Source organism: Antrostomus carolinensis, unplaced genomic scaffold (genome assembly GCF_000700745.2).
Source record: "Antrostomus carolinensis isolate BGI_N321 unplaced genomic scaffold, ASM70074v2 scaffold3104, whole genome shotgun sequence".
Lineage (NCBI taxonomy): Eukaryota > Metazoa > Chordata > Aves > Caprimulgiformes > Caprimulgidae > Antrostomus > Antrostomus carolinensis.
The window spans coordinates 1-18,361 of NW_010311212.1; the positions used below are offsets into that span (position 1 = coordinate 1).

Here is an 18,361-nt window from a genome sequence, read left to right on the forward strand (position 1 = left end):
CCCCCCCACCTCCCTCCTCCGTCCCTCCGTCCGTCCCTCCCTCCCCGGCGGCGCCGTCGCCTCCCTGCCCAAAGAGGGGAGCAGCAGACCGACCCAGTAGCCCCACCACCGTTCATAAATTCCAATTTTCAAAGCGAAAGGGGAATAAAACATACCGGCAACAGACTGCTCTCAGCGCTGTTCCCTTTTGCGTGATGCTCCTTGCGTAGTTGGGTTTCCTCTTCTTTTCTTTTCCTTTCCTTTTTTTTTTTTTTTCTTTTCTTTCCTTTTCTTTTCTTTTTTCTTGTTTTCCCTCCGTCACCAAAAGCGAGGCGGGCAAACGACTGGGTCTGATGCTTTGTCTCTTTTGTGCTGGCTGCTGGAGATGAGCCTAGGCTTGACCTGACCATGATTCCAAGGACTGGCACTTCTTTTTTACCCCCAGTTTGTAGAGATCCAGACCTTCTCTTCTCGATTGCCAAGAGAATTAAATTATTGCTGAATTTGGGAATCTAGGCAGCACCAGCTTACTTTTTCCCTGCATCTCTCTGGAATCGTTTCTGGGATATTTTCCAAATCATCACAGAAAGCAGGAGGAATGAACCGTCAGCTAGTGAAAATTTTGACAACCTTGTTTGCATTTTTCTTAGAGACAAACCACTTCAGGTAGGTGATACAACTCTATGTGATGATATTTGTCAAAAGGTTGTGGAAATCATAACTATAACGATACTGTGTCACATTAACCTAGTTTGTTTGCTAGATTTGAGAGTATTTAATGTTCATTCTATATAGGCTATCCCTTCTACACTCGGAGACTCGTTGCTTGGTAACAAACACAAAAAATAATAATCTCAAGTTTGAGTGATCTATTTTCCATTTCTCTGATTCAAAGATATGGTTTTTATTCACTGAGTATCAATACAGCTAAAAACATTTTCTTCAGTTTTTCTTCCAAAATGCAAATTCTCTGCTCCCACTGGAGGTTGTTTAGGAAGTTGCTTTGGTTCCCTCCTCTTCAAGCTTTGGAAATGACTGAACCAGTTTTATCAGGGATGTAATTTACAATTGGAGAACCAGTCCTCTGATTTTAGGAAAACGCTGGATCAGACCAGTATTGTACTCACTTAATATACCAGTACATATAATTGTTGTTTCTATTTTTTTTTTTAATATATTTTATGAGCTTTTGCTTCAGCAATTGGCTTCTTGTAGTACGAAGCAAACAGGTCAGTCTTATTAACCAAAACATCATTCTAGCTGAGATTCATTATTATACTGTACGCTGCTGTGTATTCACATGTACACATATAAAGTGTTTTTCTATGAGTAATGAGGTATATATACAGTAACAGAGTGAAATAGTGTTTATATTCACGAGTCTGGGATCACAATGCAACTCATAACTAGTGGGCTCTGGGTGAAAATAGAAGTAATTACTACAGGAACATCCCAAATAAGCGCACTGAATTAATTTTCTGTTTTTTATTATCTTATCTGAATTTTTTTAGCATTTAAGTGGGGAACATAATCTATTATGTATTAAAAATTAAAGATATTTTGTAGTGGTACCATGTCATTAACAAAAGCAAAAAGAAACAACCCCCCTATGTAAATGAAATCTGAAAAAATGCAGGGAATCACACCATGAGAATTTACTATCACCTTGCCTTTTAACAATTCTGGTGCTTTTGTAAAGGGATAAATATTTGATATTTGCTTCTCATTTCAGATGCTCACACATATATCTAGTTTGTTAATACTTGTGTATAGATGCACAAAACCCCGCACGAAACACTCCTGAAACTGAGTACTTCCCTTTGGGTAAATATTTAAACAGAGAATGGTTAAAAAGACACAGTCATAGAATTACTTTTAAGATAGCTCAAAGATTATGTTGAAACCTAGATACAATAAAATTGTTTATTTAATAATTAAGATAATGCTTTATGATTAAATCTGTGCTGTTAAACACCAAATATGACCATTTCATTTTAGATTCTTTTTCCCTAGGGAACAACCATGCGGAATTCCCAAATTCTCTTTCTCTGCAATATTTAATGTGCTTACAATATGTAATACACTATGTACACAGTGTTTCTCATGCCTGATGTGGTACCAGAAGTTTGCTCTTAAATCCTGAAAACAGAGATGTGTTCCAAGAGCTTGCATATAAATACCAGCTGGTGATAATACTGACAAATTTTATTGCTCTATGCTCATTGGTAAAAAACCCCTAAGCTCAGATGAGACTGGAACCTTTTTTGCCATGTTGGGGAAGAATCCAGATATTCACTAGCATGATTTAAATCTTTATTGGGTATCATCTGTAAAGAACATTTTTTTGCATCTATATCCTTCCCAACACTAACAAACCCAATATTTTTCAGTGTTGTTTGGTGAGTATTGCCAGCTACTGCTTGCAAGTTTTAGACCGCCTTAAACCAGTATTAACATACAGTTTTAAGAGCATACATGTAATTAAAGAAATGATATGAAATAGGATATCAAAGCCCCTGTAAGACTGCTCTACACATTAAGATGAAGAGTAAATTCAGTCTTCTGAGTTCTTAAAATTTATTTTTAAAGCTTTAAAGTTTTTTTCTGAATAGCAAATTATGTCCATGCATAGTACCTTAAGCTAATTTTTATTTCTAGAATAAAATTTTCAGATGAAAAATAGACTATATTCTCCTATAAAATTACTAATTGCTACATTCACTGAATTGAGACAATTTTATTTAGTGCTATAATTTCTTCATGTCTTGAATACTATAAAGGCTAAATATTAGCTAATGGTGGCTAATAATTTATTTAGGACGACTTTCTGTAAAGAACATGATTCAAGATCTGGAAAATCCCCCTCACAGACCCTGTCTCCTTCAGATTTTTTGGACAAATTGATGGGAAGGACATCGGGGTATGATGCTAGAATCAGACCAAATTTTAAAGGTAAGTTTTTTTTAAGACCTCTGATTAATTAATCAATTATGGTTTTGACAAATTATAGGTTTGGGGGTTTTATCTCTGGTTTCAGATTATCTTTTCAATAACTTCAGTTTTCCAGTGTGATAGTGTCATTGAGATCAGTTGATCCATGAGGAGGACTGGGAGAGCAGTGTAGGTAATAAGAATCCAGATCTTGAAAATCCTTTTTTCACATGACAATAATGTTTAGCTGTCAGAGGTTGCTTCTGAAGACCTTACTAATTCCACTTAGCAAATAGGATTCCAGGTTCCACACTAAAAGCAATGTAGATGACTTGTTTCTGAAATTTTTAAGCCATGAAGACATCTTTAACACTTCTGTGCTTAGCAGTTGTTTTCTTTATACCAATGTCTGAAAAAAGGCCTATGCTTGTGTTCAGCGTGAAGAAAGTAAAACCTTCTTCTGCAAAGTAGAGAGATAGGACTCAAGGTATGTACACAGCAGCTTTTATCCTGTGAATATTGACTGAACGATAAGAACCAGTTTCTCAGAATCCCTGCAAAATATAAAACCAAATTCTGATTGTCACTTCCATGACTCCCTCCTTTTCTTCCAAAATTTGGACTGAGTTGTGTAGAGTCACTACCACCATTCCAGCACAACAAAGGCTATGCCTCGGAGGCTTCTTTTGCAACCATTACTATTCACAACAAGTTTTCATTGCTGTAGTCCTGTAAATCCCTATGGAATTGAGCACAGAATGTCTTGTGGCTTTGAATGAAAGGAGTTGGGAGAGAAGTTTTCATTGCAAATATTTAACATTTCTGGAGAGCCCTATAATTCCACCAAAACTTGCACTTCTATGTCAATTTAAAGCTCTGAAAGTGATTTTACTTTAAAACTGATAAAATGCTTCCTACCTTAACAAATCTGATGCCAATGTACATTTGCACTCGTATCTATTAGCTTTGGTTACTGGAATGGATGTTTTCCCATATTGAGCCTTGTTAACAGTGCTGTGAAAGTTCATAATGACTGGGAAAAACAATCACTCCTTAGCCAGTGAATGAACTGTTAGGAAAGAAGCAGCTCACATATCAATGAGAAAAGTGTTTGATTAAATTTAGATCAAAGACCAATTTCTTCTCCCTGTTCCACTTGTGCAAATTACAAAATTTGAAATAAAGTGTTTTTTGACTGCTTCCTATGCCTGAGTGAGGACGAACCCAGTTGGCTTTCAGATCCAAAGGTTTGAAAGCTGACAAGTTAAAAGAACTCTAGCCAGGGAAGTCTCAAGTTTTAATTTCAGAATAGTTTTCAAAATGCTTGTTGAGTTCACATTAGCTTGTAGTAAGCCTAATATTGCAAAAGGCTCTCACATTCATTTTTTGCATTTGCATGAGTATCAGTGAAGTTTTAGAGAATGCAAATGCAGGCAGAAATTACCTGAACTGAACAAGGTAGCAGTCATTAAGAACTTATTCCTGCCCTTGATATGGGAGGGACACTAAAAGAAGACTTCTACTTCATCTCCTGTAGCTCAGATAAAACCAGGAAGAGTAGCAGTCCCTGTATGTAGGACAATTTAAAGAAAGCTCTTTATTGCTCCCCAGTATGTATCTAAAACCATTTCATTAAAAACACAGGAGACAGTTTCACAGCTTTGCTCCCTTGATTTCAAGTGGGAAGAGCAGGTATGGTGTGCATGATGTTGTGTGGTGCACACTGAGCTGTTTGGCAGACAGTGCTCCCCTCCAAGTCCCACGGTTTGTTTGTGTTCCCTGTGAAGTGAAGCTGCTGCCTGCTGCTGCCTGTGAACCCTTAATGGCAAAGCATACGCCATTTCTCATTTTTGATTTTTTAATTAAGTCACTTTCCAGAGCAGGAAGGTACCTTGCAGTAGTTTGAAACGATAAACACATCTGCAGCGTGTTTTCATAACTTCATGTCTCTGAGCTCTCCTGGAGCTCTCAGTCTTCTGGTGAGGGGTCTGAAAGGTTTTCTTGTTCTTTGTTATATTCCTTTGAAGAGTATTTTGTGTCTCAGAGTTCAGAACTAGGGAGTTAAGTCATTCAGGTTTGAACTTGTCATCACCAAAATCACAGAATCATCACAGAATCACAGAACTGTAGGGGTTAGAAGGACCTCAGGAGATCATCTAGTCCAACTCCCTTGCCAAAGCAGGTTGCCTACAACAGGTTGCACAGAAAAGTGTCCAGGCGGGTTTTGAACATCAGTCAAAACCTTGTCAGCTAATAACCATTTTTATTAATCAGCATGTTGCACACACACATGTTCTAGTTGCTCAAGTCTTGTTAACTTTTTTTAAAAAAATGAAAATACTTATTGTTATGTATTGCGTACTTTTTTTCCTTTTAAAAAACAAGAAGTACAGCTGCAAAGAGGTCAAAATAAATTTATCTTGCATGGAGTTAAGTATTATAAAGATATTTTTTGTACTGAGTCTCTCTTTTGACCATAATACAAATTGTCTCAGTTTCTAACACTCATTAATCTGTTTGAGATCTTTTTTGGGGATATGGGCTATTGTACAATACTGATATTCTAAATCATATAAATGAATGGATGTATGAAATGTTGAAAGATTGCCTAATTTATATTTTTTCTTTTTTTGTATTTTAAGGCAAGAACTTCTAAGCATAAAAGAAGTCTGCAGGAACATTTGTTTAAACTAGGGATCTGCTTGGCTTTGCATGTAGTCTGGGGTTAATATTTGTTTCCTACATTTCACAAAAGACGTGGATCAAGATAGTTGTGCCACTACTCATGTATTTGTCTAGCTTTTTCTGCCTTAGACCAGTTACATAGCTTTTTCCGAGTCCACGTAGGCATTTTAAAGCGTCAGAAGAGTCTTAATTTCATGGAAAGGCAACTGAGTAGAATCCATTCGTCTTATACCACTGATTATACAGTAATTAAATATACTTTTATGACGAGTCTGAATTACTGGAAAACAGCAGCTATTTGATTAATTTGTGGAATAAAGGCTATGCATTCTAAAGAGAGAGGAAAATACTACTTACTGGAACAAGGTGTTTTATCCAGATAAAACATTTCATCGTGAGTTACTGCTTTTTCCTAACTTGCCCTTGTGAATTAGAAAATTCAGGAAAATAGTGGGAAACAGGTGAATATATAATGTTTAGATGTCAGTAACAGGGGATTTTTTGGGGTTTTGGGGTTTCTTTTACAAAATTACTCTATACTGAAAGATACTTTATTTTTTGTATCGGTCTGTCTTATACAGTCATTTGAAAGCAGAGTAGATTTCTTGTTTTTTGACACACCAAGTGATCAAATACAAAATGACCAGGCACTGAGAGGGACTGTCCCTCTGATGAACAGCCAGAGAAAAGTGCCAGAGTGACAGCTCTCAAAATTGCCTTTGTTTAACCACTGTCTGTCAGATACTTAATGCATACTTTTTCATCTTACACTTAGCTTTTATTGAATTTGACTAGGCTAACAATTTGTATAAGGACACAGAGGGGAATACTTTTAAATGTAAATATGAAGACTGCAATCTAATACTAATTGAAGTCCCTGGGAGTCTTTCTGTTGACAGCAAACATACACTCATGGATCCTATGAGTTGATTTGCTGTTTCTTCTTCAATTGTAACATCAGTTGAACGTGGTTTCTATAAAATAATAAAAAGTGAAACCTGCATGATGTACTCTTCACCTAATCAATAATAATGTTATATTTTTTCATTATAAAAACCAACAACACCAAATCAGAGTTATGTCTTGTACTTTCTCCACCACTCTCTTTGCTTTCCTCAACAAAACCAGAAATAGCAGCGTAGGGCACCTGTGTTATAAAACTAGTCAAGAATGTGCTGTCTTGCTGGTAGAAACCAGAGATGGTGAAGTGGTATCTTAGATCAATGTGATCAGTGTATATTTAGCCCAGGCTCCCTCAAGAGCACTGTGTGCAATACCATGATAAAAGGGATCCATCTACAACTTAATCACAATAGGAAACATGAGGTTAACGGAGAGCCAGCTTGAATTTAAAATTTCCTAGTAAGTGTTGACTAAAGGTTAGAGGTTACTAAATTATTTTCACTTTTTAACACCTTTATCTTCTAAAATCACTTAAAATCTAAACAGAAGCTAGAAATTATCAGATAGATAAAACTATTTATCTATAGGGGCTACTAGGCCCTTTATGCCAATACTTTACTAAGTAGCAGACCTGCTGTCATGCACTGGGTGGAGAAAAGAGGAGTTTGTCTTCAAGAACTCCAGAAGTGTGTTATCTTTTGATATGGAAAACATTTGCAACAAAGATGATAGTGATTTTCTTTTGTATTGAATTTTATTCTATGTTTTAAGTGAATTCTTTCCCATTAAGTCGTTATTTACTAAAGAATATTCTGATTTTTTATGGAGTTGCATGGGGGTGTGCATCAACAGTGCCCATTAATGTTACCTTCATTGCTGGATGGTGCAATGCAGTGTGAATTAACTTGCCCAAAAGCTGCTGTTTCTGAACTAGGAGAAGTCTTGTTGGAGGGCTACAGTTTAGGGGTGTAATGACTGTAGTTATAAAAGATTAGTCTGTGATTACAGCAGTGTAATGCCATTTTCATGCCGAGTCAGTGGGTTTATATCTGAATAATAAACACATGGACTAAGTAATTTACTGAAAATTAGCTTGACAACTGTTACAGGAAATGGCTTATGCACTTTAATACTTTAACTCCTTGGCAGCAAGGGTCAGTTTTCCCCATATGTTCAAGCCCATTGCTTACTTTTTTGGCCCCTGAGTTGAAATACTTAAAAATGCATGAATGGAAACCACTGAATGACATTTAAGGGTGAAATTAATTGCATAAGGCTTAATAAATAAAAGCAGCTTTTATGTATATGTTAAGCTGAGGTACTGCCTGTAGAAGTTGACTTTAATCTAGACATGACACTTCACAATAAATACCAGTTGGGAAAACAACCTGCAAACACATATAAAAGTTGAAAAGCACACCTGAGATAGGCTGTGGGGCTGCAGAGGTTTGTTCTCCAGTGGTTAACAATCTTCCCAAAGCCAGATTTCAGTTGCTAACAACTACTGTCAACAAAGTCAAATGCAGCGGGTATACAGTGGGTATAAAATAGCCCCTGCACTGGGCTATTTTCCACACAGTTTGAGGCTCAAAGGGTCATGTCCCATGGAGACTCAATTTTCATCCAGGCATGACATCATGTAGTAAGGAAGTGCACTCTTATCAGTGAATTCCCGTTGCAGGGCAGGGGTTGAAGGTTCATTGTAGGAGGAGGGAGGTTACCTGGTCAGTTTTTGGATGTGGCAAGGCCACTCCCTAAATATAGGTTGCTTAAGATGTGCAAGCATTCATTTTTAGGGAAGTATCCTTCTGCTTTATTTTTTTGCATTGAAACGCATCTGCAACTTTATGCTGTTTTCAGATGAAGCTCTGTACGCACATCTCACTGCAAAGTTAGATGCTGCACAAGGATCCTTACCCACAGGATATCGGGTTTGTTTGGTTTTGTTTTATTTTTCTTTAACCATAAATAATGTAGCTAAGGAAATTATGTTCAGCCTCTGCCCTAGGTGTGCATGTTTTCATGCAGAAACCTTTTTACCGCAATTACTCAAGGATTCTTTTAATTGTGTTTCTTTTCAAATTGCTGGTACAGCAAGCTATGGAACTTCTTCTTTCCCCCCTCTTTCTTTAATTTTATATTCTTCCCCAGAACATGAGTAAGCTAGAGGAGTTGCATGGCTGGTTAGGTTGTGTCTAGGCTTCTAGACAAATGGGACGTTACAGCAAGCTCAAGCAGACCCCCTGATTATTTGTTCTGCTTAGCTGTTTCTTCATTCCCCAGATGTCTTTTTGAGCTTCCTGAAGCCAGCTCCCTCCAAAGAAGTCAGAAAGGCTGCAAGCATGCAGCAGTGTAAGCACAAGCCAAACAGGGCCGCTTGGCATCCAAGCTGAGGATCTGTCCCTGCTCTTTTGTGTTTAAAAAGTTAGTCACAGTGATTCATATCATATTGGTGTTTTGCCTTTATTCTGAACTAGTGATTTAATTAAGAGATATCAATGGATTTGACTGTTGTCATGGAATATTGGTCTGCTGCTGCATAAACTGCCAAGGGAATTTATGAAAAACAAATGTCAAAGTAGAGCCAAAGACCTTCTATATCAAAGCAGGAGACATTATTGTTCTGATTGTGTTCTAATTTAATTGTATTGTTTTCATCACATCCAGTGTCATGTTTAGATTTAAATTTTCTATACTGCTGAAGTCAATGCCTTAGGGTCACTCATTAAGCATCTTGTTGTGTTTCAGCTGTCTTAGAAAATTTGCAATTTATATAGAGAATTTATAAAACCATGAACACTTAATTTACTATAAATATACACATTTATAAATTGCAAATCTATTACATGCAGTAACATAGGAACTAGGAAATTGTATATATAAAGCAGAAATGTGCAGTTTTATTAGACAGACTTGTTATATTTTTTTACCCCCTCTGGAAATATGAATATAAATCTCTGATTAAGTCATCAGAAAATGTATGTTTGATGTTTCAGCTTCCAAATATGCATTTCACAGTTGTGCACAGAAATGAGTGATTTTAACAGTCTGCAGAGAAGAGGCCCCCCCAAATGATGCAGACAGGGTTGTACAAGGTCTGACACAGCTCTAAGATGAAAGGTACACAGTGTCTGGCATAAATAGTGACCTGCCAATGTCGTGAACACCAAGGCCATGGTAAAAATTAAAAATGCATAGAAATATCAAGGCTCTGATTCTAGAAAGCATGCAAGATCTGAGCAGTGCAGTTCAGGAAGGAGAAGTGCTATTCACCAAACATTGTTACACATAAGGGGTAGACCAGAGCAGTCCCCAGTGGTTTATCTGAACTGTGCCAGCTACCAGTGATGCTCAGGTACTGCAAGGGCATGAAGACACATTGGGTTGCTCCTTATGCCTCAAATACATATTAACAGCAGGGAAGAGTGGAAACATAAAGGCTTCATGAGCCAATAAAAGAAAGAAACTTTTAAAACAGGACTTAGATGGAATGTAAGTTCACAAACAAACAAAATCCCCTGGAAATCGCCCATCCACCTGCTGTGTAAAGCTGGCAGGGCATTATTGTTTTGGTTTAAATTTCCTCATATTCTCTGAGTTCTGCTCCTGAGTGTGCCCAGAACTGCCCCAGGCTGCCTTGCTTAGCACCCACCTTACTCCTAATCCAAATCCAAGCTTTCTGTTGAGGCACTGCTCCACCTCCATCTTCCTGTAGGGACCAGGTGTCTCAGAGCTTACTTTATATACCACAGGAAAGGGATTCCTCTCAGGGTGGTTCTGTGATCACTTAAAAAAACCCCCCACAAACATAAAACAGTGTCTATGGGTGGCCTACCTTCCTCTACAATACACAGAAGATTTTTGGTTCAGTTTCCCCTCAGTTTAAAGGGTCACTATCTGATCCAAAGGACTATAAGTGATTCTGAGCAGTCCATTTTGCAGCAAAGAATTCAAACTTCACTAAGTCAGGGAGAAAATACAAGGGGAACATGGCTTTTCAGCCTTGCAATGTAGCTGCTTGTCTGAGAAGTAAGAGCCTTTACTCTAGACTATTTTGATGTGATGCATAAAAGTGACTGTTGTAGTCATTACACCTTAGGGGCAGCTGATGTAACAGTTACAGAAAAAAGTTGTAAGAACAAGGATTGAGAGACAGCACTTCTCTCATTCTTCCTGATAATTGCCCCAAATTACTAAGATAAAAATGTGCATGAGAGCACTTCTTCTCTCTTTCTCCAAATGTTGTGTCCTAAGTGCTTTGCTGCACAACTTGCTGGGTTCAGTAGGCTATCCGCATCTATTAAATATTTTTAAAAGTGACCACAGCTGCAATTTAGGATAAATCGCATCTCCCCTGAGTAGGAGTCAATGACAGATATCCCACCCTATTTTCCAAGAACTCCATAGCCTTGTAGCCTAGGAGGTGCAAATTTGCACCCCTTCAATCTAAGGCAGGTGTAGAGATCCTAGAAATAACTTTTTCTGCCTGAAATATCTCAATGTTTTGTTTTCTGCTGCAAAACTGGCTGTATTTTAGAAGGAAAAAGGAAAATTCTTGACTGATTTTTCAAAGTAAGGTTGCATGTGTTGACTTGATGGAGAATGGTCTGGGCAGCGGATCCTGAATGAGGTATCTCAACCTTGCTGAGAAGCAGGGTTTCAAGAGGAGCCCAAAGAGCCCATTGCAAATTATTTGCTCTCTGCAAGTGGTACCCCACTGTACTGAGGCATTGTGCTCTGCCCATGAACTGTATAAGGCCCTTAACGTTCCTTCTCAAGGGCCTGGGTGTTAGGCACCAAAGCATCAGACACTACAACTCTTTTTACTTGTCACAGGGCTGGGATATTTTTTGCTATAGCAAACAGTGGGCTGTCCAGGGAAGGATGATAGCAGTATGATGCTCTTCTCCAAAAGCTAATAACCCATACCTGTCTGTTTCTGTGTCTCCAAAGCCCAGGACTTCATGGAAGCAACTGGGGACATCTGTGACTAGCTGAATTGTGGGCACTTTCCCTTAAAGAATAGTAACTGATACTCAATTGATATCTACCACATGAACAAACACATTATTTCTCCATCCCAGAAACACGACTATAGGTTATATCTCCCTCATTTTTGTACTTGGAGAAATATAGCTGAGAAGAGGCTAAATGTTTTCCTTAAACCACCATAGTTAGTCAGGGAAAACCTAGGACTAAAATTTACCAGATCGATACTCATTATGTTAGGCTGCCCCTAATGACTACATTCCCAATATATGCTGTCTTCATGTCTTCGTCTTGGGCTATAAAACTGTCTAATCATGATTGCCCTTTCTTCTTGTGCTGTTTACTATGTCTAATTAGTCCTAAATAATAAGTAAAATAGCAGTAACACTTTGGCTGGAATGCTACTATAAACTCTCACACTGCAATTTCAAGCAATTTTTGAAGAGGTACATGCGTATTACAAGCACAGGGTCAAACCAGGAGTGTATGTAAAAATCCTTCTTTGTTAGATGTGAATGTATCCTGTTGCCTGTGCGTAAACACATGCACATACTCTTCCCCCATGCCAAACTAAAATGAAGATGTGGCCACTCCACGTAAGAGTTTCAAACTGCAGCAATTTTCCTTTCCAGACAGTGATATCCCATCAGATGGAGCAGTCTGAGGTGTTAAAAGCCTTTGATCAGTCTGGTTGTAGGAGCCATCCTAAAAATAAACATCTGGGAGAATTTTGCAGCTCTTTGGCTCCCTACCCTTGAAAATTTTGGTTTTGTCACACTTCTGAGGTATGCTTTGTGTGAGGTAAAGCATACACAATCTGTTAGAAACAGATTTTAAGTCTTATTTTTTTTTTAATAAAATAAATAAATCTTGACTTATCAAAGCTAAAAATAATTAGGGACAGATTCAATTCAGGCCAATAAGCTCCTCAGTGTGGATACAGTCTCATTAGGATGACTTTGTAGAAGACTCCTACAAAGCATGACTGTTGATGGTAGAAACCAGAAAAAAAAAACCCAACAAAAAACCCCACAGATGCCCTGACCCTGCAGCATGTTTTATGTCAGCAGAACTCTGAGCCTATGTGAAAGCCATGTGATGCTCCTCACAGCAATGCAGTGAGCATCCAGCATCAAAGAGCTCGTTTGGTGTTGATAAAAGAGTAAGCCAGTCAGTTTATAAGATGCTTATTTTCTAAGCTGATGAAGAGTTCTCATTCCCTCTGCCATTCTTACAGCTATTTTATATATAGGAAGAACTGATGACTGAAAAAAATTAGTGGTGAAAAACACCCAAGAAGTGCCTTAAGGATATCTTGCAGCTAAAAGGCAGATCCTTTTTGGTATTCAGGGTGTGGGAGACCACATAGGAGGTTGCCAAATGGAGAGGGAAGGTGTAAAGGGGAGGGATAGGAGGCTGAGGTAAACATGCAAGCAACCTATCAGCCTATGGGAGCATTGAAGCTGAGAGTACGAATGGAGCAATTATTTTCAAAGTAATATTCTGTACAGATTGTATGGAAATGAGTTGAAATATAACAAGGTAAAAAATTGGAAAGGTTTGAAAATAAAAGGATAATTTTATTTTATTAGTGCTAGATGTGGTGATTATATGGATATGCGTGTCTCTGATCAGCTGGAGATTGCCATCTATGCCAGTTCCTGACCATTTATGTTGTCATTTGTCCCTATTTGTCTAAATCCTATTGTTCATCTGTGTCCCATGTATCATTTGGTGTATAAAGTCTTAGCAGCTATAAATCAATGTCTGCTCGGTAATGTTAGTCATCCAAACTGCTCTTTTTCTTCAAGTCCTGCATATGCCTTCTGACAGTAAAGCAAGGAACATTATGGAGATATTAAAGGAAAAGCTGGCAGAATTGTGAAATAAAGTGAATATCTGAACTCAGAGGAACAAAAAAAAGGAGTTAAAATAGATTCTGTAGACCTCTCTGTGGCCACAGAGAGAGATATTGACCAAGCCCTGTATTTGAGAGTACCTATTGACACTTATAACTGAGCTTCCACTAATTTCTGCAGCACAAGATCAGAATCACAGAGAAGGAACAAATTAAGAAATATTTAGAGAGAAAGGAACAAAGTACCTTTTTTAAAAAAAATGTTTTGAGGTGAGTATGCTGGGCAGAATGAAGCAGTTCATTCTGACTGAAAACAGAAGGCTAGACTGGTTTGCTACATTTCAATATTACTATTAATATTTTTTTTTTTCATTAAGTAGGTTTTCCCTCCTGCCTCTCTTCTCAGTGAATATTTTTTATCTTGTGGTCCATGCAGTCTCTTAGGTGAGTTGACTATACTGACTTCATAAAACATTATTAAAAATAAGATTACCCAGGAGGAGTTTGACTGACCCTATGCTGGAGTGCAGATTTCATTACTAGAGATGTAATACCATCTTATATTTAACCACATTCAGGAGTGTCCCAGGCCTCTGCACACATTATGCAGTTCATGTGCTGATCAGCAGTGAGGAGATCTGTCTTTATTAATGCAAAACAACTGAGCAGTTTCTCAGAATCAGGTGCGAGGATCATCTCTGCTACCTTCTCCCAACGAGGCTGAGAGCCTCTGCCTTTTCATTTGCTCACTTCAGTGAGCACTGCTTTGTGATAAGAAGTAGGTGCCTGGATCTTTTTGTGTCATAAGAAAGGCAAACAATTCGATTTCCCCAAATATTACCCATTGTTCTATTGCATTGGAGGAAGAAACGCCTCAGAAAGAGATGCCTTGCATTGAGGTCCTTGTCATGACTTGGAATGGAAAGATTTGAAAGAAGAGTGGAGAGCTCAGAGAAAAAAGAATAGTTTGATGGGCATATGAAGAATTAAAGCATTTATCTGAATATTTTCACAATTGACATAAGTACTAAGTAACTTTGTACTTGTAGTTACTTTGTAAATTTGGCTTGTAGTTCCAATGAGAAGTTTCTGAATATAAGGTTTCTGACTTGTTTTTTTAGATTTATTTCCACAGACTCATTTGCACATGGAAGGCTTTAGCTCTGGGACTGGCTGCACTCAATCTGTGACTGAGGCTTGTATAGCAATATTGGAGTTAGCTTTCAAGTCATTTGCTCAGAGGTGCTCTGCACCATGCCGAATGGATACAGAGCTCAGCACAAGGTATAATGCCTGAGGTTAATGGCCTACAGTGAATTCCAGCCTGCCATGACTACATTGGTAACAGCTCTCAAACTACCTATGTGAAAGCCAGCTTCAGTGCACTTCTACAATCCGTTGTGACTGCTATGTCTCTATATTCTTTGTAGACTAGCTCAGGTTAGCTGAGTAAATCAGAAGCATGTCAACTGTTTATAAAGCTTTTTATTTCTGAGCTCCTGGTTTGTGGAGTGAAATAAAATAGTGCCTGAAAATTGTTCTTGTGCAGGGTCTATTAGATAACCTATGTGGAAATATCCCACTGCACCCCAGAGCTGACAGTTATATATGTTTCTGTTATCAGCCTCAACAGAAAGAGGCAGGGAAAAATGAACATGTCTTATGGGCTATCCTGTAATACCAAATGCAGAACTGAAGAGGTTTTGTAGTGTGAGACTTACCCTTCTCTTCCAGAGCTGGGTCTGTGGACAAAGTCATTCACTGAATGTGAAGTACGTCAATCCAACAATTTTCACAAGTGCTTTAAGGCACAAAAAAAATGTATCTTAGCAGGGCTTCTCCTTCCATGAAACATTGATAGAATTTTACCAGCATGACTCCTGCTACGTTCAGCAATAGTCCCACAAGTAAAAACTCACGTACCACTTCAGAAATTGATTACTCACTGTTTGACCTCAGACTATGCCAATGTGTATATATAGATGGCTTTAGCCGTACTTACTCCAGAGACATTTTCTTTCTGTGACTCATTCTGTAATCACCTGGATCTGACAATCACTAAAGTATTTCTCTTGTGACTCCTCAGTGGTATTATGCTGGAGAAGAGCTTTCAGTTTTGGAATGTGGCATGCCCTTTTTATATCCAGGTCATGTCATAAGGCTAGATTTTTGCTCAGATGTTTTCTCAAGTTAACCAAGTGAAGGGAAGCTTCTTAAATCTTGATGTAACAGAAGAATTGTCTTGATGCCATTTGGTTTATTTATATTTGTCTGTGCACCTGCATGTGCACTTCTGGAAACAGGCAGCTGTAACTAGGGAAAAATTGTACTTTTCTCTATCTGTAATGCTTTCCTGCTGGTTCCATTCAGTGTTGCCTCTATCTCTTGCCTGCTTTGGCTAGGGCATGTTGTGTCTCCTCCAGTCTGCATATAACATTGCTATAAGTGGTGTTGCTCACATGCATTCCTCAGATACTTAGTAATATTTGGGCTCAGTGATATCAGTGGGAATGAGAATCCTAAGAAGGATTTAGACACTTAAATATCTCTACAGGTCTTGCTCTGGCTGTGTAAATGCCTTTGTGACTGTTAGCCTTATTCTGTTGATCATAAATGTGTATTGCTATCACAGAATAGGATTCTGAGTCTCAGGTGCAACAATAACCACCCAAAACTGTTGACACATTTCCACCAGGAGATATGGCATTCTCAGTAAGCTAAGTTATTATATATGACAGATGAACTTTCAGACGATGTTGGTTTTAGCTTGATGAAGCAGAACAATAATTTCGTCTTTATTTGATTTTTCCAGCAAATTGCATCAGTGCAAAGTACCATACAATTACTGTATTTCAGAGGTTACTGAGATCTCTGCCCTTGTGGATTTTTTTAGCATTTGGAGGTTTTTTTGTTTGTTTGTTCAGTATGTAGAATTGTCATCAATGAATAACAAAAGTGACATAAGCATAATAATTTCTGTGGTACATTGGCATTGGATTGTAGTGAAGAAGGAATTCTCTTTTTACTGGGTATGATTATTCTTAGGGACTCAGGGTGATGCACTCCACAGAAATGTTAAAGAAAGACAACCTCATAAATGGAAGGCATCACTCCCCAACAAGAAATGTCACCTTGACTTGTAAGCCTTAGGGTAACTGTGTTGTCTTGGTGTCATTAATTTTGTCTCCTGTGAGTGATAAATTTCCCTTTCTATTAACACTCTAATGAGCATATGATGTTTAGATGGAGGAAAGCATTGGTTTTGCCCAAAGGTAGAATGATAGGGAGAGACGGCTTACCTAGGTACTTGCAATAAAGACTGCTTGTGGTCTACCTCCTGTTTTCTTACCAGAACCTTAAGCAAACTTGTTAAATCATGTGAATTTTCTCACCAAGGGTTGGACTGTGCATTACACAGATCCTTGAAAACAAGTGTGCAAGCTGCTCTGCTTCTGGAGTAGCTGCAGGATCCCTGTGGCTCAGAGGAACTTTTCTAGTGCATCAAAGTTGCCTTCCTCTCCCTGGCCCAATATCTGTAGCCCCTGGCCACAGGTCTGGCTGAACTGCCTTTGATAGCACTTCTCAAGTCCTTACCTTGCCTGCCTCACTCTGAGCAGGGAAGAAGCTAAGAGGATTAACAACTTGCTCCTGCCTAATGGCCATGCCCAGCTGAGCTGTCCCAGCAGTAGTTCAGCCTTGCTGACATACAGGCATATGCCTGCAGGGATATGAAGAGATGCATTGGCAAGGTCTTGAAGTGGTAATTCAGGTGCCTGTAGTACTGCAGCTGAAAAAGCAGAGACATCCATAGGGGTTAGTTCTGTTTCAGGTCTCATAAGGACTGTGCTGGACTTTGGAGGCTGTTCAGTTTGGTTGAGGAGAAATCGTTGCTAAAACCTCAGCTACCTCCAGAACTGTCAATTAATAGACCATCTCCAAAAAGTTCTGCTACTGTCCTGCTGTCCTGGGATCCGTGTTACCAGGGCTGAGGTCAGCATGTGGGTCATAATCCTGCCTTCACCCACATTTTGCTCCCCTCCCTCGTTTAAGCTCAGACATTAAATCCCCACTCCACAGAGGAAGGGATGCTCAGTCCCTAGTGGGATCACCACCACTTCACTTTGCTTCTTGGTCCTGTTCCTGGATACCTGCTCCATCCCTACACTCAGCTGGGATTGATTTTGGTCTTTTCAAACAGACCTGATGCTTATCCCCCTCTCTGTGGTAAAGGTAGAAAGGCAGTTCACCTCACCTTTCTTCCCTGTCTATGGAACAAAATAAACCATCCAAGATGGTGGAGAAAAAAATCCTTTCCATTGGCACACGGGCCAAAGTCAGAAGGCAGACCAAAAAATGCTATGTATAGAGAAAGACACTTCTTGAAGATGTCCCTGCTCGTTGCAGGAGGGTTGGATTTAAACGTCCTTTAAAGGGACCTTTAAAGGTGCCTTCCAACCCAAGTTATTCTATGACTTTATGATTTTCCCAGCTCTGTAAATATTTTGCCAATATTTTCACTGTCATTCCAAGAGGTGGATCTGCCTCATTATCTCTCATTTTTGCTTCCCCATCTCTCTGCTTTACCCACAGTTCACTGTGTGTGTGTCGTATTTTAGTTTACCTTACAAAATCCCTTAATAAATACACATATCAAAGAAAATTGGCAAATGCACAAGTATCATTTTAAATCTCTTGTATGATTATAATATTCCCACTAAGGACATTTTAACCATATGACTGAAATTAATGTGAAGAGAAAAAGGCTGCCAGGTGCAGCCTGGTAACTGTATACCAAAAAGGCAGAGTTGGGATGTGTGTGAGAATACAGATATGATTAGTTGCAGTTAGGATGATCTCCAGGGCAAGAGTAAAAGTAAATCTTCTCAGGAACCTACCAAATGAAGGAGGCTTTGTGGCTGTGTGTTATCAATACTGGAGAGTATTGAGCAAAAGCTGCAGTTAGCAGTGGATGGGGCTCAACATACGTCTTTCAGGACCCATCACTCAGCATGGGGA

General features: G+C 38.7%; 1 protein-coding gene across 1 annotated transcript in view; it reads left to right on the forward strand.

Moving 5' to 3' along the window:
- Positions 1-577: 577 nt before the first annotated feature.
- The window catches only part of LOC104523915 (glycine receptor subunit alpha-2), a 28,528-nt gene continuing 10,744 nt past the window's right edge, over positions 578-18,361 (forward strand). Inside the window, exons 1-2 of the mRNA XM_010166645.2 lie at positions 578-645; positions 2,798-2,931. Coding sequence (XP_010164947.1) covers positions 578-645; positions 2,798-2,931 — 202 coding nt within the window. The remainder of the gene's footprint in view (positions 646-2,797; positions 2,932-18,361) is intronic.